We start from the raw sequence: 26,886 nt of genomic DNA on the forward strand, positions 1-26,886 counted from the left end.
AAATAAAGAGGGACTGGAGGAAGGCTCCCTCTCCAAGGTAGACCAAATAAGGCCTTGAGTGGAAGGAAGGTGATCTGCCTCCCCCACCCCTCCCTCTTCTCCCCTCACCTCTCCCCCTTTCCCTCCCCTCCTCTCTCCACATTGTGTCTGCTTTGTCTGGGCTCTGTCACCACCCCGATCAAGTGTCAGGCCCAAACAGGGGCCATTTGCTGTGAACATGCCAGTGGAAGTTCAGAGGAAAAGTTGCTAAAATTACTACCAGGAATGGGGGGAGGAGAGGTGCACTAAGGCAAATTAGAGGAGACCCCAGAATGGAAAGAAGCCCCCAAATTCAAAGGGATGGGAACAGGAGACGGGTAAAAAGAAGCAGGGTCCTGGCCCAAGAAGAGAAATGAGGCACCAGCTGTCTGTGCACACGGGAGAAGGGACCCACCCGGGAGTGGGCTGGGCACTCCTATCCGCCTGCTCCCAGGATCCCTGACCTTGGGGAGATCTCGACCCTGGCTCCAGTGAACCTGAGATTAGGGCTTGAGCTTTGTGCTTGTCTCAGGTTTCCCTTTACAAACAGCTGTTCCTTCTTGTCATTCCTTTGTCTTCCTGCTGGCTCCACCGTCTTTTGTATCCTTCTGCACCCTGCCCTCACTCCCTAGTCCAGAGTCTCTGCTTTCTGATAGACAGTGGACAGCTGGAAAGGTGGGGGTAGGGCCTGGGCCTGGCTTAGTTTTGTTTGGAGTGTTTGGGAAGATGAGTCTTACCATTAGAGAGTGTTTGGTTGAGCAGAACTTACCCAAAAGGAGGCTTTGTGGACTTGGCCAGTCTGGATCCAGGGCTGGAGGCCTCAGAGGACTTTGGGGTCAGTCACAAAGATTCACTCCATTTTCCAGCTGTGAGGTGGAGGTCAGTCACAGAACCTCCCCGCATCAGTTTTGTCATCTATAACATGGGGACAGCCACATTTCCCTTCTAGGGCTATAAAGACCTCTAGAGTTTATATAGGCAGAGGGTCCAGCACAGCCCAGACACACAGGAGGCCCTCACTCAGTGGCAGCTTTTATTGTCAGGAACACAGCCCTCACTGTAGGTGGGAAGGGCAGTTACACAGCCGTCAGTTCTCTGCCCCACATCTCCCTCAGCTCCACTAAATGGGATGGTTTGGGCCAGGGCAGAGGAGAGATTCAGCAATCCTGGTCTCTTGCTCCCAGATTGTGGCTGCTCTTGGGAATATCGTGACCAGGAGGCCAAGTCTTCAGGCTCTCCCAGGCTCAGTCTAAGCCCACAGCCCAGCCCTGAGGCCGGGAGAGGCAGCACTGTCTGTGTGTGGGTTGTGGGCTAGCCCTCAGGACAGACCAGTGTGCTGAGCAGAGGTCCACCCAGAGTTAAGTCCAGGCTAAGTGGTGACCAAGGACAAGTGGTGGCCATTGGCCAAGGACATCTGACAGAAGCAGAGGCCCCAAGGTAAAGGCTGCTTGATGATTAGAGCCAACCATCAGCTAGATTTTTGTGTAAGTCCTAGCTAAAGATCTTAGGGATTCTGAGTGCAGTTGCCTGGGAGAGCTGGGCTGGCCTTAGGAAGTGGCAGTTGGGTAGGGAGGGAGAAGAAGATTAAACTGAGGCCCTCAGAGATGGGAAGCACCCCGGGCTGGAGCTGGACTTCATATGCAGAGGGGCTAGCAACTTCTGGGTATTGCCAGGGTACTGTGATGTGAAATAATTGGACAAACTGAAAAACAGCATTCCGGAGTCATTTGCTGGAGCCCTGTACACTGCTGTGTCTGTTGGGCTCCAGTTGGGGATCCAGCACAGGCCCCTGTTCCTCCACCCCAGGGCCTGCTCACAGGCATCCCCGTGGTTGCTGGGCCTGGAGCAGCCCAGGCTGGGGAGACAGCATGGGATTTACTAGGAGTGAATGATAATTGCTCAGTGTGGAGAAAAGAGGTGGAGTAATCAGCAGCACCCTTCCCAAGGAGAGAAGAAATTCCATACTTCATTCCTTTCTTTAGAAGCCCACTTCCTTAAGTAGGCTTCCCTGGGGCCATCACTGGTCTCCCTGCCTCTACCCCCACCATAAATGCAGTGAGCACACACAAGTGCACATGCCTGCACATGTATGCACGTGTGCATATGTATACATCTCTGCACAAAGACCTATAACACACAGTATCCACTATCTTCTGTACTAGTTTTAAGACAGAGCAATGGTGCTTGACCAACTTGCTAGGAGTGCCCCCCTCCTAGTGTCCAGCCTATCTCATTCTTCCTTCTACCACCCAGCTGTGTCCCAGTCAGCCACTCAGAGGCTTTGCTGACCCTTCTGTATGCCCAGCTCTGTGGGGGCCACAGGAGGATCCCATGGCCTCTGATTCATAGACCTTTCCATCAGCTCAGAAAGCCACAAGTACCATACTGGAAAATAAAGGAAGATGGTTCAGGGCTACTCAGTATAGTCCACATCCAGAACAACCCAAAGGCAGAGAAGCTCTTTTTCAGTGTGGGCTGAGACAGTCAAAGCTTTCTAGGTGGGCACCTGCACTGGAGCTTGATGGGAGGAGGGTAGGGCTTTCAGAAGCACTGGGAATGGGAATGTGGTCTAGGTGGTCAGAGTCAAAGCATGACCAAAGGCATGGCAGGGAATGGCATACTGAGGCAGTAAGCACCCAAGGGGCATATTCCTGGTTGGACTATGGGGGTCTGGAGATTTCAGGTGGGGCCACATTGTAGAAGAGGGGAAAGTGCTGTCATGCATGGAGAGCCTGCCTGTGCCAGGTACCACACATATTATTGCCCTTAATGCTCACTTCTGCCCATCAATTAAATTGGATTTTATGGTTGACAACAGGGTCCAGGGAGGCTAGGATGTTTTTTCAAGGTCAAGCAGTAAGTGTGGTGCTGGGATTCAAACCCAGGTCTGACCTTGCTCCAAGGTGCTTTCTATTGACACTACCATGAAAATCACTGTGATGTTGTGACAGTAGAGTTTGAGGGGCCTCACAGGAGTATTATTGGGTGCTTTTAAGATAAAGAGGCTAGAGGCAGGGAGACTCAAGAAGAGGACAGAGTAGCAGTCAAGGTCAGGAGAGGGTGTGGCTAGCAAACATGAAGAGAAAAGGGCAAAGCTGGAAGGATTTCTAAAGATGAAAAGAACGTCTTGCTGACAGACTTGACACGGGATATGAAGAAGGAAGACTCATAACTGCATGATGTTTGGCAAGGGCAGGGAGAACAGCAAAAGGGAACCAGCTCTTAAGCAGACAGGAGGAAGGGCTGTTTAGCTGGGGTGGTTAGCAGTAACAGTGGGGCATCTATGGAAGATACTTTGCATCCCTGTAGGAAGTTGGAAGTATGGGACTGGTAGGCAGGCTGCTGAATGAGACTGTGCTTGAGGAATAGTTCAAGAAGCCATAAGACTGACGGGAAGAGGAAAAACACTAGGAGATATCCACGGTACCAAGATGGAAGCAGGAAGAGAAGCTTGCAGAGAATGGAGAAGGTGACCAAAGAGAGCCAGGGAACATGAGAAAAGGGCAGTTTCCTAGAAGTCAGAAGTGTTTCAAGAGGAACAGGTGGCTGTAGTGTCAGATGCCAAGGAAAGACTTAGTGTCAGATGCCAAGGAAAGACTTGGTGTCAGAGAGATGGAGAAGAGGAACTTGAATGATCTTGGAGTAAGTGCCTTCTGTAGAGTCACAGGGCAGAGCCAGGCTGCAGTGAGGTACTAAGAAAAGGATGAATGAACAGGAAGTGGAGGCAGTGGTTGTAAACTATGCATCTGAGGAACTTGGCAGTGAAATGAAAGAGATTAAACAGCAAGTAAAAGGGGAAGAGGGCCAAGTAACACTGTTTTGCTTTTAAGACCAGGCAATCCCGAACACATGAAGAGGGGGTGAAAAAGATGCCGTTATTTTTTTCCCCATTCTCTTTTACATGCCCTGGTTCTGTTTTCTTCATTCCCATCTTTCATTTTGGAAGCCTAAGAGGTGGTATGGAAATACCTGGAGAGTTGAGATGCTTACCACCATAAAGGGGCTTGCAAATGTGAAGCTCAGCCAGCTCTCTCTGCATCCCCAGATACAAACATAGGGAGTTCAGAGCAGAGCCTGGGGAAACTGTGGCCCTTATCCTTGGGCCCTCACCAACTGGCCTTAGGAAAGTCTTGGCCTCCTGTGTTCCAGGGTATGAGGACTAATGTAGGGCTGGAGGGCAGGGATTAGCCCTAGAGAGTCATCAGGAAACACAATTAGCACCTGTGACTCAGCTTCCTCTCCTTACTTATGCCTCAGCATTGATTTTACCTGGAACGATGTTTCTTGTTTGATGGTATGGTTGCGTCTACCTGCCCCAACCCATAACCTAGCTGTTGAACAATTGCTGTCTTAGAGAGCTGGGCTCTTGCTGGTATTCCAAGAGGATGGAAGGTGGAAGGGAGGTTGATCCTTCTCTGACGTTCCTATGCTGCAGAACCCTGTAGCATTCCTGCTGCTGGAAGTGGGAGCCTGGGTTTATGCCAGACTTTGATTCCAGTCTTTTGCTACACATGCTCCAAAGTTCTACCCAAATATTAGAAACTGATTAAGAACACACAGAACTGCACACATCATGCAGGTCCTTCCAGCCATTGGGAAGGGTGGTGAGTGACTTCCCTGGGTTTGCTTTGGAATGGAGGAGCCTGGGGAATTGGCTGCTATTTTCTCTCGAGGGAGCTTTGCAGGAGCAGCAGGCAGCCTGATTTCCAGATTCGTGATACCTAGGAACCATGGGCCAGACCAGGGACCAGAGCTGGGGTTTTAGCTTCCTTACCTGCAGCAAGGCAAAACAGCCTTTATCAAAGGACCTTGGACTTAATCGATAAAAAGAGCCAGCCCATTCTGAGTAGGAAGAGTGGAAAGGGAGGAAGATGATGAAGTAGTTGGTTTGCTGGGGGTGGGGGAGAGCCAGGAAAGGGTCTGTGGGGAGCTGGAGAGAGGGGCACACCAGTTAGGATAGGGGTGGCAGAATGGAATTTAGCTGTGCAGTGAATAGGCCAAGACTGCAGAAAGAGGCAGAGCTGTGCAGCTGAGTGTCTCTGTGTGTCATGGGTGGGGTGTTAATGACCTTTCCCCAAGGGCAGAGTCTCATGGCTCTGAGAATTCAAGGCTAGGGGCACAGATTCCAGCCTGGCTTACCCATGCCTGGGACCCTTGTCTCTGAGATTACAGCCCTGGCTGCCAAAAGCAGCTCCACGGGGGTGGTGTAAAACAAAGCAAAAGGCCCTTTTGTGGTACTGCGTTCCTAAGAATAGCTCTGGCTGGGCTTGGGGAGGTGTCTACCATGGCCTGCACATCCTGGGTCTTGTTCTCAGAGGTGTCCCTATGCCTGCTGTCCGAGGTGATGACTGCCAGTTGTAAGGGGGTGGAGGTTGTCAGTTCACCCTGGCCTCTGTTACTGTGCTTGTCCAGCTCAGCTTTGAGGGAGGGCCTAGCAATGGGGGAGAGGGCGGAGTGGGCAGGAAACTGGTTTAAATATGTTAGGAAAGGGAGACAAAGGCCAGTGGTCTGAAAAATAAATCTGGCTCCTAAAGCTGAAGAGAGTGGGGATCCTGGGAGGAGAGAGAGTGGGGCCAAGTGGCCAGAAGGGAGCTAGAAGTGGGAAGAAGGACAAGTGGGAAGGGCTTTTAGGAGGTGATGGGAGGAAACAGAACAAGGCAGAGAAGTAGGGAGAATAGGTGCAGGAGACAGGAACATGGGAAGAAAAAGGATGAGGTATTAGGATGGCCAGAGAGGAAGGTGGGGAGGGGGACAGACGGAGGAGGGGGAAATAGATGGGCATTGGCAGAGGAGAGCAGAAGAAAGGAGAGAAGGAAGTGGTGAAAGACTGTGAGCACTCCTCCATAGACACAGGACAGAGGAGGGAGTGGTGCAACTCTTGGAAGGGCTGGGAAGAAAGGCTCTCAAACACCGTTCCAGTCAGATAACAACGCAGTTCAAATCCCTCCCTAATCTCCCCTCCTATTATTAGCCCTGCGTCCTCTCACAGGAGAGGCCACAGGTCCCTGGGCATTGTCCTTTCCCCCATGCCCTTGGCTAGAATTAGGCAGACGTGCCTATGCGGTCATCTGCTAACCACGGTCCTTATGGCTTCTGGCAATGTCACTGGAGAAAAACATGGAGAGGTGACCGGAGGGGACAGGAAAGTCACTGCCCACCCTCTGTGGAACAGGCAACACCCAGACACCAAAAGGGGTAAAGCGGCAGGTCAGAAGCCTATTAGTCCTCAAAAAGTTTTCAGATCAATGAATATAGGGCCAACGTGATCACAGGTCCAGAGTAACAAGTTAACATGTGCAAAATAACTGAAAGCAATCTCACTTCTAGATATATAGGAATGCAGAAGTGTCAGTAAGGGCAGAGCGGTGAGGGGAGAGGGCAACTGGGGAGGTTTATGGGCTGGCTGAGCTGGAGCCGGTCTCTGAAAGGGCTGGGTCTTCAGCAACCATATGCATGGCCATGGTCAATGGTGTCAGTTTTCTGGAGGAAATAAGGGCAATGAGGGCAGCTGTGTTCACCTTTCTGGCACAGTCTCTAGGAAGCAAGGTTGTCATAGCACAGATGAAGTGAAGCTGCCCCATGGGTTTTAAGCAGACTGGAGTTTGTTGCTGTTAACTTGAAACTGCTGTTTCTTTCTTGTCCAATATGTTTTTTTTATGTTTTCCTCTTGCCCTTCCTCTTGCCTCTAGTTTCCTTAATAATATTCATTATTTTGATGTTTTAAATGGTCAAAAGTTATTATGTGTATTTTTATCTCGAGTTCTCTCAACTTGGATAAATCTAACTAAAATACATGATGAATAATGTACCAGTGAGGGTGAACAGCTGCAGTCCGCTATTCCTGTGAGGGTTCCAGTTGCTCCAGCAGGATAAGGGACATAGATGAGATTCCCTGGGTCTTATTCAGGGATGGGGTGGAGGCTGCGCCTCTTTCCCTCTCCCTCCCACCCTCCCTTCCTCTAGCTGCTTGCTTTTTTTTTTATCTTTCTGTCTTTTCTTCTCTCTCTCAAATCTCTTTCTCCTTCCTCTCTTCTCCCTCATCCTTTTCTTTTCCCCCAATTATAAAAGTAATGCTCACAGAGAAGGGATGTACAGCACAGGAAATAGAATCAATGATATACTAGCTCTGTACCCTGGCAGATGGTTGCTGGACTTGTCGTGGTGGCCATTTTGTAAGTTATATAAATAGCGAATCATGGTCACACACCTGAAACTAATATAATATTGTATGCCAACATCATTAAAAATGAATTTGTAAAAGGTAATTCTCATTGCTTTAAAAATTCAAACAATGAATCCTCTATAAAGCAAAAGCGGTGGATCACCGTCCACTACTCACAGTCCCACTCCACAGAGATACCCATGGTCAGTAGTTGGAGTGTATCTGTCCGGACTCTTTTATCTGTATGTACAAAATATATGCCAGGTTTTTTCTAACTGGGATACACAAAAACAACATGTTTGTAGTTTTTGGAGGCTTCAAGTCATGGATTTCCAGGGTTCCTTCCTCCAGTAATGTGTGTGTGGATAATTATCAGAGTCTCCAGAGGCTACACACTAATCTGCTATCAAAAGTGAACCAAAAAAGCCCTGACTGGTGTGCTTCAGTTGGTTGGGTGTCATTCAGCAAAGCAAAAGGTTTCATTCCCGGTTATAGCACATGCCTTGGTGGCAGTTCAGTCCCTGGTCTAGGCATGTGCAAGAGGCAACCAATCTATGTTTCTCTTGGGCATCGATGCTTCTCTCCCTCTCTTTCTCACTCCCCCCCCTCAAAAATAAATAAATAAGATCTTAAAAAAAATTAAAAATGAATCAGAGAGGAAGAATCTGTAAGAGGAGGCCTGCAAACATTCCCTTTCTGCCTCTTCTTTGCCCCTGGACATCCTCTTAGAGAATGGGGTCACTTGACAGAGACACTCTGACTGGGAGCAGAAATGACAGAAGGCATGTGGTGGGCTCTAGGGTCATGAGAAATTATTCTAAGATAGCAGAGACAGGCAAAGACAGGCAATTACCTGTCTCTGCTGTGAAAAACAATTTTCTTTTCACAACAGTAACACTGACATGATACCTGATCATTTCTTTTGCAAAGCCAATTCTGAATTGTCCCATTTTTCATGCTTGGAAATTTATCTGGTCGTTTTTGTTTTGGACTCTGTAACTTATCTTTTAGGTCACATTTGTACCTCTCCTTTGTTGTGGTAGCTCTGAAGTGGCCTTTAGCCAAAAGTCAATCAAAAGTTCTGGCCAAGATCCTAATATAGTTGGTGACTTTGATGCAGCCCTTGAGCTGACAGCTGGTGTACTGTGGATGGCTAGATTCCTGATGCAAAAGCATAAGCCCAGAAGCATCTGAAACACTCTGCTCCCTGCTCTCCTCCTGCTCTGTGCTGCTCCCATGGGCCTGCCACTCCCCACTGCAGACCCCAGACTGAGTCAGTGCTAGCGCTTCTGGTTTCTGCTGTGTCCCAGAGACCTATGCCCTGACAATCAAAGGGAATAGTCAGAATGGAAAAATAAGGAAAGAACAATCAAAGGCAATTGTTATAGATCCTGACAGAGCAAGGTGAGTAGGATAAGGGCCTGAGATATGGAACTATCTTGTCATGCAAACAGGGAGTGCACTTGTGGAAGACTAAAGTGGGAAGAAGGCTTGAGATCAGGAGATAGAGGGTGGGAAAAGAGAACCCAGGGAATGTGGTCTACAGCCCCAAAGAACTGGTGAGTCCTAGGAAAGCCTAGCCAAGGATCCTAGAGAGGGCGGGGAAGCGTAGCCTGGCACTCATCCTTCATCCTCTCTCTCCTCTCCTGTGTCTCATCACACCTGTAGAATCAGTCTTGCCCCTGCATCTGGCTCCATTTCAAGCCCCAGGGAAGAGGGATAGAATGAGTTGTTGTCCACACTTGAGTCTCAACATCAAATCATCCTTGCTGCTGTAACCTAGATCTAGAAACTTAGCTTCTATCTTGTTCCTAAGACTTGGGTCCCACCCTGTGCCCCAATCTGGCAACTGAGGCCTGGTCCTGTTTCTTTTGCTAGAAGACCCTCTCTTGGTAACATTCTTAATTTTTCTGGCCCCTGTCTACTTATCAGAGATTAGCTTTCCCCCTTAAGCCCCAGATTGAAAGCTGGGGGCCCTGTTTTCTGCCAATAGAAGGAAACAGCATATCTTAATGATTTAGAGTAAGTTTTAACATCAGATAGACCTGTGTTCAAAAACCCTGGCTCCACTATTGACCTCTTTGAGAAAAAGTAAAGTATTATGCAGAGTGTTATGACTCAAAGTGTGACCCATGAACTAATACATCCATCCACATCCACAAGCCCCCAGTGGGGGCTTGTTAGAATTGTAGAATCTCAGGCATCAACCCAGACCTATTGAAACAGAATCTGCATTTTAACAAGACACTCCCCCCTTGGTGATTTAATGCACATTAAATTTTAAGAAGCACTAATGTAGAAGAAAGAGCACAGGCTTTGGAACTAATGCTTTGAATCGCAGCATTAAAACTGAATCTTACCTGTCAAATGTGAATGGTAATACCTACCACATATACTTGGCTTTAGGAGTATGTGTATAAAGTTAAGTGGTATAGCCAATATGGAAAACAGGATGAGGATTCATCAAAAAATTGAAAATTAAGCTAACATATGATCTAGCAATCTCATTTCTAGGTATATATCTGAAGGAAATGAACTCACTATCTCAAAGAGATATCTGCATGTCATGTTCATTGCATAATTGTTTATAATAGTCAAAAATGGAAACAACCTAAATGTCCATTGAAATATAAACGGATAAAGAAAATGTGATATAGCCCTGGCTGGTGTGGCTCAGTGGACTGAGTGCCAACCTATGAACCAAAGAGTCACTTGTTTGATTCCCAGTCAGGGCACATGCCTGGGTTGTGGGTCAGGTCCCCAGTTGGGGGTTCACGAGAGGCAACCACACATTGATATTTCTCTTCCTCTCTTTCTCCCTCACTTCTTCCCTCTCTAAAAATAAAGAAATAAAAGCTTTAAAAAAGAAAATGTGAAATGTATATATGAACATTAGCCTTAAAAAAAGGAAAACTTGTCATTTGCGACAACATGGATGAACCTGGAGGATATTATGCTAAGTGAAATAAGCCAGACACAGAAAGACAAATACTGCATGATTTCACTCATACATGGAACCTAAAAAAGTCATACTCTTAGAAGCAGAGAGTAGAACGATGGTTCTCAGTCAGTGGAAGATGAGGAAAATGTTGCTCAAAGGGTATAAAGTTTGACATGAAGGATGAAAAGTTCTGGTGATCTAATGTACAATACAAGATGGTGGTGACTAGAGTTAACAGTACTGTGTTGGATACTCCAGATTTGCTAAGAGAGTAGATCATAATTGTTCTCACCAAAAGAAAGGAAAAAAAAACAGAAAAGAAAAAGATATGAGGTGATAGATATGTTAATTACCTTGATTGTAGTAATCATTGCATAATGTATACATATATCAAAACATCATGTTGTACATCTTAAATACATATAATTTTTATTTATCAAATGTACCTCAATAAAGATAGGAAAAATGAAGTTATAGATACAGCTCCCAACGAATAGTGACTACTCAATCAGTGGTATCTATTACTACCATTTGCCTGCTTAGCTTTCCAAACCTGTCCCAGTGCCCTCTTATTAGAACATCTTCCTGATTTCGAGTGCTTTAATGGACTAACTACTTTTATCTGATGTCAGGCTAGTCTGGACTTCCATCTAGCATCTGCAGTGACAATGTTCTCTGAGGTCTTTCCCATGTCAATGGGCCCTGCATAATACTTCCAGATCCCAGCTCCTTCCAGTTTGACTGTGCAGCTCATGTTCATGGGCATGACAATGGGAAGCACGCCTCACCACAGCCCAGGAATGAACATTCATTCCACCAATACTGATCAAGCACCAGCTTTGTGGCAGGAACTGTCCTGGCTTCAGGACCTCACAGATTACCACAAGGGGCAGACAAGCAACATACAGTAGCAGTATAGTATGACAGACACAATAATGGAAGAAATACCAGGTAATATGATGGAAGAGGTCCTGGAGCACAAAGTAAGGCTACCTAATTTGGACTGGAGGTCAGAGAAGGCTCTCTGGAGGAAAATGACTTTTAAGGTGAGACTTGAAGGATAAGCTGGAGTGGGTAAAGGAAAGAAGAGCTGGGTAGAGAGATCAGCATGTCTGAGGGCCTGAGAGGAATTAAAAAGAATTCAGTGTGACTGCAGAATGGGAGTAATCATGGAAGTATGGCAAGAGAAGAGCCTGTAAGGCAGGTAAGTGCTGGTCACAAAGGACCTTATGAACCGAATTAAGAGAGTTTAGACTTTAATCTACATGAACTGGGCAGCCATTAATGTGGTTTTTTTTCATGGATTTTTTTTTTTTTTTTTTTTTTAGAGAGAGGAAGCGTGGGGGGGATAGAGAGAGCAAGTGAGAGAGACAACAATGTATAGTTCCATTATTTATGCATTCATTGGTTGATTCTTATATGTGCCCTGAGTGGGGATCAAACCCACAAGCTTAGTATATTGGGATGAATGATGCTGTAACAACTGAGCTATTCTGACCAGGGCTCTGTTAATATGTTTTGAGAGGGGAAAGCGATATAACTAATTTTATAGACTAGGTAGTAAAAAGTGACATTAAGTTTGCTGATTTATTTCTATAGGGGATTCTAGATTTGTTGTCATGGATAGGAAATGAAGAGAAATGCCTATAGAAGCTGGGAATTAGAGATGAAAAGTAGGAAGAGTTTCAGGAGAAAGGGACCTAACATTACTTCTACTATTCTGTAGATTTCGCCTTCAACATATCCTGTCTCCTCCCTTCTTTTCCATTCTCTCCTTAAATTTACTAGGCAAGGCCCCAGAACAAGTGTCCTCATAAAACAGAAGCAGAGAAAGGATATTTGACACACAGAGAAGAGGCAATGTGACCAAGGAGGCAGGTGTTAGAGTTACCAGGTTGGAAGAGGCAAGGAATGGATTATCCCCTTGAGCTTCCAGACAGAGTATATGGCCCATCCAACACCTTGATTTCAGACCAGTGAAAATGATCTCAGACTTCTGGTCTTCTGAGCAGTGAGAGAATAAATTTCTGTTGCTTTAAGGCACCAAGTTTGTGGTAATTTGTAAAAACAGCCATTGGAAATCAATATAAAATAAAAACAAAAAACTCTTAAGAGAAGTACAACACTTACTTTCTGAAGACTAGAAAATATTATTAAAAGACATTTTAAAAGACTTAAACAAACAGAAAGACATCTCATGCTCTTGAATCAGAAAGCTTAATTTTGGTAACATGGCAATACTCTTCAAATTAATCTGCAGATTCAACACAATCCCTATCAAAATTCCAGCTGGCTTTTTTGCAGAAATTTACAAATTTATCCTAAAATTCATATGAAAATGCAAAGGACACAGAACAGCCAAACAATCTTGGAGGACCTACACTTCTCAATTTCATGTTGTAAAATTTTTATTTATTGATTTATGTTAGAGAGAGAAAGGGGGTGAAGGGATGGAGTGGGGAAGGAGGGAGGGAGAGAGAGAAAAAAAAATTATTGTTATACTTATTTATGCATTCATTGGTTATTCTTGTATGTACTCCAGCTGGGGATCAAACCTGCAACCTTGGTGGATCAGGACAATGCTCTAACCAACTGAGATACTTGGCCAGGGTGTACATTTCCCAATTTCAAAACTTATTACAAAGGTACAGTAATTGATATAGTATGGTACTGGTATAAGGATAGACATATAGATAGATCAATGAAATAGAATTAAAAGTCCAGAAATAAATCTATACATTTACGGTCAATTGATTTTCAAAAAGGGTATGAGACAATTCAATGGGGGAAAGAATAGTTTTTACAACAAATGGTGCAGGGACAACTGGATATTAAAATGAAAAAGAATGAAGGTGGACCCCTATATCACACCATACACAAAACTTAACTCAACGTGGATCAAAGACCTAAATGTAAAAGCTAAACTCTTAGTATAAAACATGAACATAAGTCTTCATAATCTTGAAAAAAATAATGGCTTCTCATCTATGACACTTAAAGCATAAGCAACCAAAGAAAAAATAGATAAATTGGACTTCATCAAAATTAAAAATGTTTTACCTGGCTGGCGTAGCTCAGTGGATTGAGCGCGGGCTGGGAACCAAAGTGTCCCAGGTTCGATTCCCAGCCAGGGTACATTCCTGGGTTGCAGGCCATAACCCCCAGCAACCGCACATTGATGTCTCTCTCTCTCTCTCTCTCTCTCTTTCTCTCTCCCCCACTCCTTTCCCTCCCTAAAAATAAATAAATAAAATCTTTAAAAAAAATTAAAAATGTTTTTGCTTCAAGTGGTACAAATGATGCACATTCAGGAAGTTAAAAGACAATACACAGAATGGGAGAAAATATTTTCAAATCATGTATTTGATAAAGGACTTGTATCCAGAATACACAAAGAATTCTTTCAACCAATAATGAAAAGACAAATAACCCACTTAAAATTGGACAAATGATGTGAATAGATATTTTTTCCAAGAAGATATACAAATGGCCCATAAGCACATGAGAAGCTGCTCAACATCATTAGCCACTAGGGAATTGCAAATCAATATCATAATGAGATACAACATCATATTCACTAGGGTGGCTATAATTAAGAAGGCAGATTAAAGTAAGTGTTGGCAAGGATGTACAGAAATTAGAACACTCATTCATTGCTGGTAGATATATAAAATGGTACAACCTCTTTGGAAAACAGTCTACAAGTTCCTCAAATGATTAAACAGTTAAAACATGACCCAGCAACTACACTTCTAGGTATATATACCCAAGAGAAATAAAAACATATCTATCCACAAAAACTTGTATAAAATATTCATAGCACTATTTACAACAGCCAAAAAGTGGAAACAACCCAAATGTCCATTAACTGATGATTACATAAATAAAATGTGGCATATCCACACAATGAAATATTATTCAGCAATCAGAAGAGATAGAGTTATGATATGGCATAGATGAACCTTGAAAACATCATGTTGCCCTGGCTAGTGTGGCTTAGTGGATTGAGTACTAGTCTGCAAACTGGAATGTCCCTGGTTCAGTTCTCAGTCAGGGCACATGCCTGTGTTGTGGGCCAGGTCACCAGTTGGGGGCATGTGTGAGGCAACCAATTGAGCTTGCACATGTTTCTCTCCCTCTCTTTCTCCTTCCTTTCCCTTTTCTCTAAAAATAAATAAATAAAATCTTTTAAATTTTTTTGGAAAAAAAACCCCACATTATGCTAAGTGAAAGCGCCAGTCACAAAAGGCCATATATTGTATCATTCCATTTTTATTAAATGCCTAGAATAAGCAAATGTATAAGACCATAATGATTAGTGGTTGGATAGGACTAGGAGTGGGGGATAAGGCAGGGGCGGGGAGTAACTGCTATTGAGCACATTCTTTTTTTTTTTTTAAGATTTATTTATTTATTTTTATAGAGGGAAGGGAGGGAGAAAGAGAGAGAGAGAAACATCAATGTGCGGTTGCTGGGGGTTATGGCCTGCAACCCAGGCATGTACCCTGGCTGGGAATTGAACCTGTGACACTTTGGTTCACAGCTTGTGCTCAATCCATTGAGCTACGCCAGCCAGGGCTGAGCACATTCTTTTAGGGAATAATAAAACTGTTCTAAAAATTGTGATATTTGTACAACTCGGTGAATATACTAAAATTATTGAATTATATGCTTTAAATGGGTGAATTATACAGTGTGTGTATTACATTTCAATAAAGCTGTTAAAAAATTTACTCAGTATGTATTGGGTTGGCCAAAAAGTTTGTTTGTTTTTTTTTTCATAAGATGGTGTGAGTAGCAATTAGTTGTCTTTAACTTGATTCAAAACAATTTTGTTAGATTGTATTGTGACAGCTGTCATATTAGCATGCATTGAAAAAAAGCTTACCAAATTGGTGAATTTTTGTGTAGCCATTTTAATAGTGGAGATGAAAGAAAATAGGCAACATTTTTGGCATATGATGCTTTATTATTTCAAGAAAGGTAAAAACCCAAGTGAAACACAAAAAAGATTTATGTAGTGTATGGAGGAGGTGCTGTGATTGATTGAACATGTCAAAAGTGGTTTGCAAGCCCAGGCTGGTATGGCTCAGTTGGTTGGGCGTCATCCTGCAAACCAAAAGGTTGTGAGTTTGATTCCCAGTCAGGGCACATGCCTGGGGTGAGGGTTTGGTCCTCAGTGGGGATGCTTTTCTCCCTCTCCTTCTTCTTCCATTCCTCCTCTCTAAAATTTAAAAATAAAAAAAGTGGTTTGTGAAGTTTTGTGCTGGAGATGATTTCTCTCACTGGACAAATGCTCCTTCCACGGTTGGTCGGGCAGATGAGTTGAAGTTGATAGTGATCAAAGAGACATTAATTGAGAACAATCAATGTTATACCACGTAGAGACAGCCGACATACTCTAAATATCCAAACGAATAGTTATTGGTGAAAATGAAAAATGTGTCTTTTATTTTACGGAAAAACCATACGGACTTTTTGGCCAGCCCAATGTGTGCAAGTGTTATGAATGACTGCCAGTTTATGACCTTGTTTTCTTTGCCAACATTTGTTGACTGGTCCTAGAAGAGTTTTACAAAGACTTATTGTATTGTTAACTCCAAGATTTTGAAACAAAATGGCTGGCAAGTATTTAATAATCAAAAACAAAACAAGGCAGTGTAATTAGTTTTGTCATTGATATAATGGATACAAACAAACTAAATTTCAAGTTCCAAGGAAAGGAAAAGACTACTTGTGACCTAATTAGAGAATTTATGTTGAAATGGAAATTTTTCCTAATACAAATCCTGACAAATGGTACAAAAACGTTGACTGTTAAAGCACCCTGAGCCTGCATGCTGGGCTTGAGGCAGCAAATGTTAGAAGCAGAGGCATGAGGATTGGATACCCCTTGCCTTCTTCTTCCTGAGTTCAGCAAAAGATTTAGAAACCGGGATTTCCTCATCCTGGTTGCTGAGATATGGAGGTTAGTCCTTCCTTAATTCCCGAAAGCTGCTCCAAATCAGAAGAGCTCATTTCTTGTCCTAGGTCCACTGTGCAGATTCGAGATGAATTCAAGACCATCATTTGCCCTTGCAGTGCTTTTTTCCTAAGGCAGACGAGAGGAACAATTAACACCCATTCAACTTACTTTACCTCTGAGAAGCAGGAGTGGACTGCCACATCTGAGAGCACTGAGAAAATTCGACGGGCATAATGGAATATGCACAGGCTGGGTTTGAACCAAGTTCTGCTGCCAACCTGTATGACTAGGGGCAAGTCATGTAAATCTGAACCGGCTTCCTTATTTGTAAAATGTACACGCTTTCATGTCCCCAAACTGGTAGAAGTGCGGAGCGTTGGGGCAGCATCTGGGTTTTTTTCCGTAGCGCCCCTCTGTGTGCTCGATGAGGGCGAGGGTCCTGGTTTTGTATGTTTAAACCCTGGGCTTCTCTGGCTCAATTCTCTTATTTGCAGATTAACAAAGCTCATTGATTGACTTCTCTGTGGTCACAAAATTGCATCAAAGGGCCCTGGAGTCTACGAGCAATCTCGCACAGCCTGAGGTGGAGTACCAGTCCCCGAGGTCAGCTACACGACGTGGCTACTTCCTCAAAGTTACGCGGAGGCCCGCCACCTACAGGCCGTATCAGGCCCCGCATGGGAAGCCTCGTGAAAAGACTCTGGGTTGCGGCATCCGGAAGCCAATACGCTCTCAGTTACCTCTGCTAACTCCTTTTCTCCATTGGGCCTCTGTAATGTCAATCAATCTTTTTCCCAGTTTTTATTGGCTCAGCTTCAATCATTCTACTGAATTTACTAATCACATGCTTCTTCCCCAGATCATCTTTACGTCATTTAGGTCTCTGCCTAAATCTGACGGATTTAACCAGTTGTTCTATTCCATTGGCTACACCTGGTCCCTCTTCTTGTACATCCTGTTCGAGGCGGAAGTGAGAGATCCCCTATTCCTATTGGCTTAGATTTGAAGCTCCGGCTGTTCATCAGTCTTTCAACCGGGAAGTACGGCTCCGGAAAAGGCGGGCTTTGTGAAAATGGCGGCTCCGGTGAGTGCTGTAGGTTGTCTTTCTCGAGTTGCTATCGTGGACGTTTCCTTTACCCTAAGTGGCTCAGGCAAATTATTGGCGTGAACCTCTCTGGCACAGCGCGGGGAAAAGCAGCAGTAGGGAGACGGGACTGGAGTTACCGCTGCTCTTCAGTATCCTTTGAGGGGCTGGCCCGCTAGGAGGCGAGGATGCTTGTGAACGGGAGTGGGAAGGCCGGAAGTCAGGGTGTCGGAAGGAAAGCGGGGGCTTTTCCACCTCATAATCTTGAGGTAGGAATGTTTTTTCTTTACTTTCCCACCTGTAGGAAGTTCTGGAGTCAGACCTGTCAAGTGCCATGGCGCTTTTGAAAAACCTCCAGGAGCAGGTGAGTAGTGTCACCTCTTTGGAATAGATTAATCACGGTTTGACGTTGTGTGCCACACCTCTAAACTTTGGTGATTTGGGGGCATATAGTTGAATGCTACCCAATACCATTAAGAGCAAAATGATTTGATGAAGACCCTTTCAGATTACAATGAAAAGTAGTTGATTTTTGCATTCAAAGGAATGCAGAAGACTCAAGAAACAAATTATCTGAATCAATTTTCTTTATATTTAAAGCTAAGGAAGCAGACGCTGGGAAAGGTGATGTGATTTGCCCTTTGCATGCCCAGCCAATTGACGTTTATATAGTTCTATGCATTGTAAGTTCAACCAGTACAGATGGAGTTACAACCATCACCACTGTCCCAGTCCCCATTGCCGCCTCCCCATGGGTTTGCTAAGGTGGTTTCTTTAGCTTTAAGAAGAGATGGAAGTCTTTTCTACCTTTTGAAGAAGTATTGGAAACCATCTCTTATATTATTTCCCAGAACTGGAAAGAAGATAGAATTGTATGTTGGACGATGTTTAAGATAATTTTTAGGTGGCATTGTTTAGCTTTTGCCCTGTACAGCTCACAGAGATCATGATGTATCCTAGTCAGCTGTTTTATTTGGACTAATTTCAGGTAATGGCTGTAACTGCACACATTCAAGCTCTGACAAAAAAAGTTCAAGCTAGAGCCTATCCTACAGAGAAGGTAAGACATAGATAAAGAGTAACTATCCCCTGACTTGATGTTCTCCACAGCTCTTTCATGATTGGTTTATTGAGTGTCTGTATGGCCTAAGTGTTGAAGCTTTAAGGATGAAAAAACATCCAGTTTTTGCACTGAAGTCTAGTGAGTCTAGTGGGTAAGACAAATCAAAGAAGTAGGTATAAGCAGTAGCAGCCATGTCACTGTACTGTACAAACCAAGGAGGGAAATTAAATAATTGTCAAAGAAGCAGAGGAAGCCAGGGAGGACTTCTCAGAAGAGGTAACAGGATTGTGTGGAATAAATAGGCATCAGAGGTACAGAAAGAAACAGATGTGCGAAGGCACAAAGGCCTGAAAGCATGGTGATGTTCTGGGAAAGGAGGTAAGTCCTTTACTGTGGTTGGATCTACATTGTATGTGTGTGTGCACGTGTGTTAAGGGTAGGAAATAAGATGGAAAAGTCTGGCCCTGGCTGGCGTAGCTCAGTGGATTGAGCGCGAGCTGTGAACCGAAGTGTCGCAGGTTCGATTCCCAGCCAGGGTACATGCCTGAGTTGCAAGCCATAACCCCCAGCAACCACACATTGATGTTTCTCTCTCTCTCTTTCTCTCTCTCTCCCCCTCCCCTCTTTAAAAATAAATAAATAAAATCTTTAAAAATAAATAAATAAATAAAAGTTTTTAAAAATTAAAAAAAGATGGAAAAGTCTGAAAAGTCTTGTCAACTGAGGAGTTAACTGTTGTATTTTATCTAATGTGAGACGGTCTTAACCGAGGACATACCATTCATTTTCTACATACTGTACTAAGAAAAAAATGCTGCCTGTTAATCTGTGACATAACGCCAAGATACCATTGATTAAAAGATGCATCCTGATTTCAAAGATGTGAACATATGACAATGTGTATCGTAAAGTTGAGATATAGTAGTTTTTATAAATTAAGGTTTTGTAGAACCTTCTCAGGGATCATTGAGTATGGTCAGTACAGACAGAGGATTCTGGATCCCTTCTACTTGCTTGAACTGGAAAATCTGGTGTTATCTGTTTTATATATTGAGCTTTTGTCCTAAGATGTTATTTAAGCAAAACATTCCATAGATCAACAAAAGTGTCAAAATCATGACATTGGGATAATAAGAATCATTGAAGGATTTTTAATCATGGGATTTACGCTTTAGAAAGCAGTTTCAGGCTTTAGAAAGAGAGCTAATAGCATTTTGAATATATTCTCTTTGCCTTTTCTTTCTCATCATAAAACTTTGTTCCTGTCTATTTTTATGTTTTCTGATTTTTTTTTCCAGTCTTTGATTTTTCTTCCTTCTTTGTGTTTCTCTCATGGGCTTGTAACCCAGTTTGTACTTGACAGTGCCCAAGCATGTCAGAAGAGCCTACTTCTCCAACTCTTGGCTGTCTTTATTCTAGGTACCATGCTTTGCTCCATTGTAATGTCTTTTTGAGAGAGGCTGCGGCATGTGTCTTAGTTCATTATATATTTGTTTCTTCATTGAACAGATAGATATTCACTAGCTTTTACCTAGGTGTTTTGTAGGTTACAAAGTGCTTTCATATTATCTTAGTTTGGGCCTCATAATTACTCTTTGACATGGGAAGGAAATACTGTTCGTAATACAGATGGGGAGACTGATGTTAGAAGGTTAAGTAACTTACCCAATATGTGACTAAATACCTAATTCACGACTTAACTTGTCGGTTTTAAATTCCTTTGCTTATTCTCTTGTTCTACACTAGTAGTGATCTTAACAGCTTATCTTGTTGGTTTAAAGATATCTGAGGCATAGGTATTAGAGTCTGATACCTAAGGTGTAAGCCTGAGTTTGAATCCCAGTTCTACTCTTACTGCTGTATAATCTCAGGCAGAGTATTCAGCTTGTCTGACATGGGTTTTCCCAGATCTGTGGACTTTCTTAGTTTCATTTTGTGCAACAGTGAGTCCTTTAAAAAGAAATACACACACACACACTTGTCAGTGCTCACACATATTACTTTCTTTTATTTAAAAGAATAAACTTACATAATATTTGCTTAATTTTATACCTGTAAATATAATAAACTTTTAATTTTAGCAAGGTTTTTTTTTTAAATTTTAGGAAGTTTGGAAGATATGTAAAAACATGAAGAAAATTAAAAACTAATATAATCACTGTTCTGAGATAACCACTAGTGTGCATTATTTGAAAATTTCTTTGATTATAAAAGTAATATATGTTTGATGGAAAAAGAGCTTCATGGTACAAGCACTCCATTTATTCCTTTTTCCTATTGTGATTTCCAGGGATAGCAGTTGTTAATTGGGTTTTATTTTCTAGACATATTTCCATACATATAAAATGTATATACATCATACACTCCATCATTAGTTGAAACGCTATTATACACACTTTCTACATAGTGTAGAGGGTGTGTTGACATGGAATTACGTTAGTACGATAGGCATTATGTCAGTATGTATAAGTCATTGTTTTTACCTATATCATATAATTCCATTGTATGGGGATAAAATCAATAATTATTTTGATTAAATTAGCTTAGAATTCAGCAGTATATGGAGACATTTAAAACAATTTTTATACGAATTTATTTGAGCCAAACTAACGACATAAGCTATGGGATAAGATCTCAGATGCTCCCAAGAGGAACAGTTTAGTAGTTTCTTCTATGCATTTGAAATTAAGGAGAGGATATAAGGAAGATTGGAGAAAGTGAGGCAGGGATTGTGTTATGACAGTTAACAAGATTATGTGCTGTCTTGAGGGTTAATGTCCCAGTTCTCACATTTCAAAGGAGTGTTAACCTTAATGCATAAGAACAGTGGGCAGGGCTGCCTTAAAACCTTTCACTAAAAAAGTTACAGGCCTAGGTTGTGACACTCCCCCACCCCATGACCCGCCTAGTTAGGAATTTATGATCAGATCACCCTGTGAGGTTCCTTTTAATAGAACCTCATTTCTCCACAATTCTTCCTTTTGGTCATAAACCAGTCTGAAGGGTGCATTGATGATCAACTTTTTGGTTTGGTAGCATGGTCTCAAAGCACTGGGAAGGCTCATTCCTAGGAATTGTCAGTATTAACATCTTGTTGACCACTGGGGGTGGGGCAGTACTGTAATTATGGGATCTGGATCGAGGGGGAATTTTTCCCAGAAAAGGGAAAGGTAAGGCAGGTAAAGGGAAGGCAGTGAGGTCTTATGGTCTTTATTGTGAAAAAACTCTCTGGATCATTTCTATCCTGTGAAGTATCATTATCCGAGTTTTGCCTTCTCATCTTTCTATATTTGGCATTTAGTGTAACATTTACATGAGCCAAAAAGAGTATTAACAGATATCTCATACGTGTTCAGTAATCAAACAGTTGGACTATATGGAAAAACCCAAAGAACAAGTCTAACTATTATTATGACTAATATCATTAATGGACAGGTAAAGACAATCAAAGAAAATGGTTTCTGAGTTCATTATCAATCTGTAGATATACAGGCCTTGTCAGTGTTTTGGGATATCTGTCTGCCTTTGGTGTCAGTGGCTCCTTATCCTTGAAGAGTCTTTGACATCTGCAGACAGGAGTAGATGTCCATTCATGGTTGGGTACGCTGAAAGGCACTCTGACCTTTTCAGCGAGGTCAGAGTGTGCCTTTTATTAGATGTCGTTTCCAATAAACAACATCTCCAGGTGCTAGTCAGTGATCTTTAAAATAAACTGTCTTCTGGGAGTTCACCACATTCACCTGATGCAAGGCAAGGAGCTGGTGGGGCACAGTGGGCCCGCCCTTGTACCTAACACTAGATTCTGGTCCGTGGAATGGTCCTGGGTGGGCTTCTTCAGATTCTTGCCAGCTACTAGGTAAATGCTGACACTAAACCATTTCCTGGCTTATGAGATACCCTGGCATTGTCCCAGTAGCTTCCGTGGCCGGTACAAGTCACACCGGGACTCCAAAGACATTTTTGATTGTCACAACTTGAGGGGGCATCATTGAAGAGAGGCCAGTGATACTGCTGAACATCATCCAGTGCCTGGACAGCGCTCCACAAATTATCTGTTTCCCCAAATGTTAATAGTTCTGAGATTGAGAAGTCTGTCAACGGTCATTTGGGGGGATGCTTTATTGATTTTCTTGTGCTTGTTGTGTTTCAGTAGTGCTCTGAGGTTTGCTTCTCTCATGTTAGTATAATTTCTCTGTGGCCATTTTAGGTACAGCCACTGTCTTAAGACTTCTCCAGATACCTTATATGAATTGACTGGGAAGAACTTGAACTTGGAAAAACCCTCTTTGTTCTAGGCTCTCCCCCCAATTCTCTGGCTAAAACTGACTTTGCATCTTTTACTGTTTTATTCAACTCAGGGTCTCAGCCTCTTGGAAGTGAAAGACCAGCTGCTGCTCATGTACCTTATGGATTTGAGCCATCTCATCCTGGACAAAGCCTCGGGAGGGTCTCTTCAGGGACATGCTGCAGTTCTGAGACTGGTGGAGATGCGTACGGTGTGAAGTATTTGTCATCTTAGAGTTCTAGGTTCCCAAATCCTGAACTCCAGGACTAGAACATGATAGCTGTCGTTTAAGTGGATACTATGTTTAAGTGAGGAAACCAAATGAAAAATAGTATTTTTTTCTCTTCATTTGTTCTAGTTTGTGCATATTTTAAGTGCTTTATTTGGCAACTTAATATAGGGACTCTGATATGTGCTTAACTTTGGGAAGGGAGTGTGATCCTTTTTAACTATGTTACAGGTTTTGGAAAAACTTCGTCCCTTGGACCAAAAACTGAAGTATCAAATTGACAAACTGGTCAAGACTGCAGTGACAGGCAGCCTCAGTAAGTGGGGGAAGCTGTAAGGTTATGTTGGGTCTATCATAAAGTCCCAAATCTTGTAAAAAATTTTGTTTTTTTTTTAATGTTTAAGGTGAGAATGACCCACTCCGTTTTAAGCCTCATCCCAGCAGTATGATGAGCAAGGTAAGGGGCACGTTGCCCTGACTTTCCTGAGTAATCTAAGCCTGAATGAGCCTTGTGGTGATCCTGCTGCTCTTGGGATTCCCTTATTATTGTTGATCCCAGCCTTAGAGTGTTGACTGTGAGAATTCCCCCATCTCCCTTTTGTCTGCCTCCCCAGGTTACACCAGCTTTGGATTTTCTAATCACTCATCCAACTAACACTTTCTAAGTTTGTAGACATTATATTCTTTTTGTAGTTGAGCTCTGAGGATGAGGAAGATGAAGCAGAGAAAGGCCAGTCTGGGGCTTCAGGGAAGAAATCTGCAAATGGAGCAGTTAAGAAATATGTTCCACCACGCTTGGTTCCAGTACATTATGGTATGAACTATGGCTACTACTTGCTCTGTGAATTGTGTTTCTCTTCTCCTTTTCTCTGTTCTGGGATAACCCTTGCTAATTCTTATCACATAGATGAAACAGAGGCTGAGCGGGAAAAGAAGCGTCTAGAACGAGCCAAAAAGCGAGCATTGAGCAGCTCTGTCATTCGTGAACTTAAGGAGCAGTACTCAGATGCTCCAGAGGAAATCCGTGATGCCCGGCATCCTCATATTACTCGCCAGAGTCAGGAGGATCAACACAGGTCTGAGTCCTTGCAATCAGACATTGTTTTCTAGGCTGTAAAGATCTGTCCTTGTGCTTTGGATGAATATGATTGAGTCTGGTACCAGGAGAGCCCACATTATATAGAAAATGGAGTGGAAAGCTTGGGAGAGCCGTTTCTAAGAATTAGGGGTTTGAAGTACAGAATAAGAACTAGGGAAAAAATCCACCCCGCACCCCAACTGTTTAGGCTGAGCAAATGCTATGTGAAGAAAAATATGTGGAGTTCCACCTCATAGGGCTTTAACATTCTGTATTTCATTGTCACAGCTCTCACTTTTGTTCTGAAGGCAATAAAAGCAGGTTTTTTATAATGGCATCGAGAATGCTAGATAAGTTCAAGAAAGAGGAGTAGAAAAGTGATTGTAACTGGAATACAAACTCATTGACTTTGCCCAGTTGACAGGTTTGAGTGAAAGGACCCATGTAGCTAATGTTGTTAATGGATCTGAAATATAAGAATTTTCTGATATAATAGTTTAAATATTTCTATGGTTGGGCTGTCATCTCTAGGGAGGAGGGAAGTTCTAGCACAAAGGATATTTCCTTGAGGAAGCTCAGTAGTGAGTGTTGGGTATGTCCTTACTAGATGCTGTAGTGCCATGCTATGAAATTTCTTGAGTACTGTCTGAATAAGGGGTGAGTAAATGTCTGGGCCCAGGTTCTGGGCTGCAGCTTTGTGTCTTATGCACTGAGCATGCTGGAAACAGTGTCTCTTTCTTTGGCAGGATTAACTATGAGGAGAGCATGATGGTGCGTTTAAGTGTCAGTAAGCGCGAGAAAGGACGGAGAAAACGAGCAAGTGTCATGAGCTCACAACTTCATTCCCTCACACACTTCAGTGACATCAGTGCTTTGACAGGAGGAACCCCTCATCTTGATGAGGTGAGGTGGTGATACAGTGGTGGGGGGTGACCTCCATGCTTTTAGCCCAAAGTACATCGGTGGTCTTACCACGGGAACTTGGGAAGGGGTACTAGCATGCAAGCACACTGCTATTCCTTCACTTTTCCATCTGTCTCCAGGATCAGAATCCTGTTAAGCGGAAGAAGGTACCTAAGAAAGGTCGGAAGAAAAAAGGTCAGTAGATGCCTCGGACTTAGGTGGTCAAGTGCAGGGTGGAGAGTATGAACTGGGATGTCAGCTTCGGATTTGCCATCCTGGGTCTTACCAACCACTATAATATCTCTTCCATGCTGGGCATTAACCTCTTTAGAGGTGGGCTTTTATTTTTCTTCTTTCCCAAGCTCAAAATCAGCATCATTCACAAAGGAGATTTTTGGATTCTTTCTCTAAGGTCCCATAACTCCTCTTAAGGCTTCCTTAAGTAGAGCTATAAAAGTGTCACTTGAACCATTATCCCATTTCAGTTTGTTCCTACCTCTGGTCTTTTGTCCTGGGACGATACAGAGTAGAACGTAGGGGACCCACCCCTGCTGAGCCCTTCTTTCTAGATGTCTTTTTGTTCTGTCCCTTCAGTGTCCCCATCTGTCCTTTGCCTCATTCTCGGTTTCCCTTCCTTTCAGGTTTTCGGAGGCGGCGGTGATTATGGGTGTACATGTGTATATATATTGTTTTGTCATCCTGGGATACTTCTAGTTTCACTGTATGCATTTTTTTTCCCTTGGAATTTATTAATTGTTTGCTCTGGATGTGTGGAAAGACCTTTATAAATAAAATTGATTGTACTTACGAATTGAAGCCCTTTTGCACATGTGTGACTCAGTTGCTTTGTGGGGAGTGTTTTAGGTGCGAGGGCGATAAAAGGGAAAGGTGAGATTTTGGGGGGAGTGGGACAAGTTTGGCTCTATATAGTTTTCTTTGATAATAGAAACTAGAAATTGGTTATTTAACAAAAAAGTGAGAGATTAGGGTAGCATAATCAACTCTTCCAACTCACATTGTCCCAAATGCCTATATGATTTGTTATAATACAGATAATCTGAAATACATGGATTTTAAATTTTATAATCTTGCTGGCCACCAGATGGCATTAGTGGTTCAGAAAAGTTCAATTGGTGCTTGCCTAATCAAAAGCAACCTAGAACCTTCCCTCATCAGTGAGAGTTAACTCTTGTCACTACTTCTCTGAAATTTTTTTTTTTTTTTTCTAAAATAGCATGAACTGGATTGATTACCTATTGAGAGTTAGAGTTTATCTGAAGAGAGTAGTAGAGTGAATGAGAAGACTGGAGTGTGAAGAGTCAGTCTAATCATGTGTTTTTTAGCCTCTTTGACCCTCTTTCAACTAAGGCCTCAGTTTACCAGTCAGTAGAGGCCACCTCTTTTACAAACAACTTGCAAAAGAATTCCAGCAAGCAGGCAGAAAGCAGGTTCCTAGCTTAAAGACCAAAAGAGTGAAATTCTCACAAAAATGTCTTCCCAAGTCTGGAGACTGGTGGGAGTTACATACCTGAGATCTTCTGTTCTCTTCAGAGAATGGCCTGTTAGTGAGAGATCCCTCAGGCCTTGGATAATACAGAAAGTAAAAAGAGAGATGGGAAGAGAGAAGCTGAGGAATCTGTGGAGTTAATTCATTGGAGTTTAAGGGCTTGGTGTCTCATGAACACCTGATTTTGAAATTGACCATCCTGCATAGTGTCATGAAGAGGATTATAATTTGGGTCATTGCTTCACTAAAACCTCATTGGTTCTGGTACCTATGAATTTGGATTTCTATTGGTCTGCTTGATTGGGTGGGGGTCTGTTTTCAGTCAGCAGCATCCTGGTAGAAAGTAGTTAGAAGACAGCCTAGTAATATTTCTGTTAACTGTGATCTTGGGCAAATCACTTAAGAGCTCTGGTCTTTAATTTTCTTCAGCTGAAAAATATATGTGTTATACAATCTCTGAGATTCCCTCCAAACCAAAGAGCCTAAAGCTGTTTCTTAAATGACACCAAGATGTGTTTACTTCTGGGTCCTCTCTTAGTCCCTGGCAGCTCTGTGTTCTCAGAGAGCCTGACATGCCCAGGCCCTCATACTTCTATGTCCTTGAATGAAACTAAGCAAAGAGGCACAAGAACAGATTTAGAGATTCTTTTC

General features: G+C 42.9%; 1 protein-coding gene across 1 annotated transcript; it reads left to right on the plus strand.

Moving 5' to 3' along the window:
* The first annotated feature begins 17,069 nt into the window (after positions 1-17,069).
* On the plus strand, positions 17,070-25,544 carry NGDN (neuroguidin). The gene is made up of 11 exons (XM_045841170.1): positions 17,070-17,170; positions 17,475-17,534; positions 18,159-18,230; positions 22,592-22,729; positions 22,979-23,063; positions 23,152-23,204; positions 23,441-23,561; positions 23,655-23,823; positions 24,572-24,728; positions 24,869-24,923; positions 25,370-25,544. The coding sequence occupies exons 1-11, from the start codon at positions 17,159-17,161 to the stop codon at positions 25,387-25,389; spliced, it is 942 nt and encodes a 313-aa protein (XP_045697126.1). The 5' UTR covers positions 17,070-17,158; the 3' UTR covers positions 25,390-25,544.
* Positions 25,545-26,886: the final 1,342 nt, after the last annotated feature.

The sequence above is a fragment of the Phyllostomus hastatus genome, unplaced genomic scaffold, assembly GCF_019186645.2.
Source record: "Phyllostomus hastatus isolate PE091 unplaced genomic scaffold, TTU_PhHast_1.1 phas_contig_348, whole genome shotgun sequence".
Classification (NCBI taxonomy): domain Eukaryota; kingdom Metazoa; phylum Chordata; class Mammalia; order Chiroptera; family Phyllostomidae; genus Phyllostomus; species Phyllostomus hastatus.

Excerpts from the sequence above, each read along its gene's own strand:
- NGDN (XM_045841170.1), top strand. Across the intron at positions 22,730-22,978 it reads GACTGGTGGAGATGCGTACG|GTTTTGGAAAAACTTCGTCC; the intron begins GTGTGAAGTATT and ends ACTATGTTACAG. Across the intron at positions 23,064-23,151 it reads TGCAGTGACAGGCAGCCTCA|GTGAGAATGACCCACTCCGT; the intron begins GTAAGTGGGGGA and ends TTAATGTTTAAG.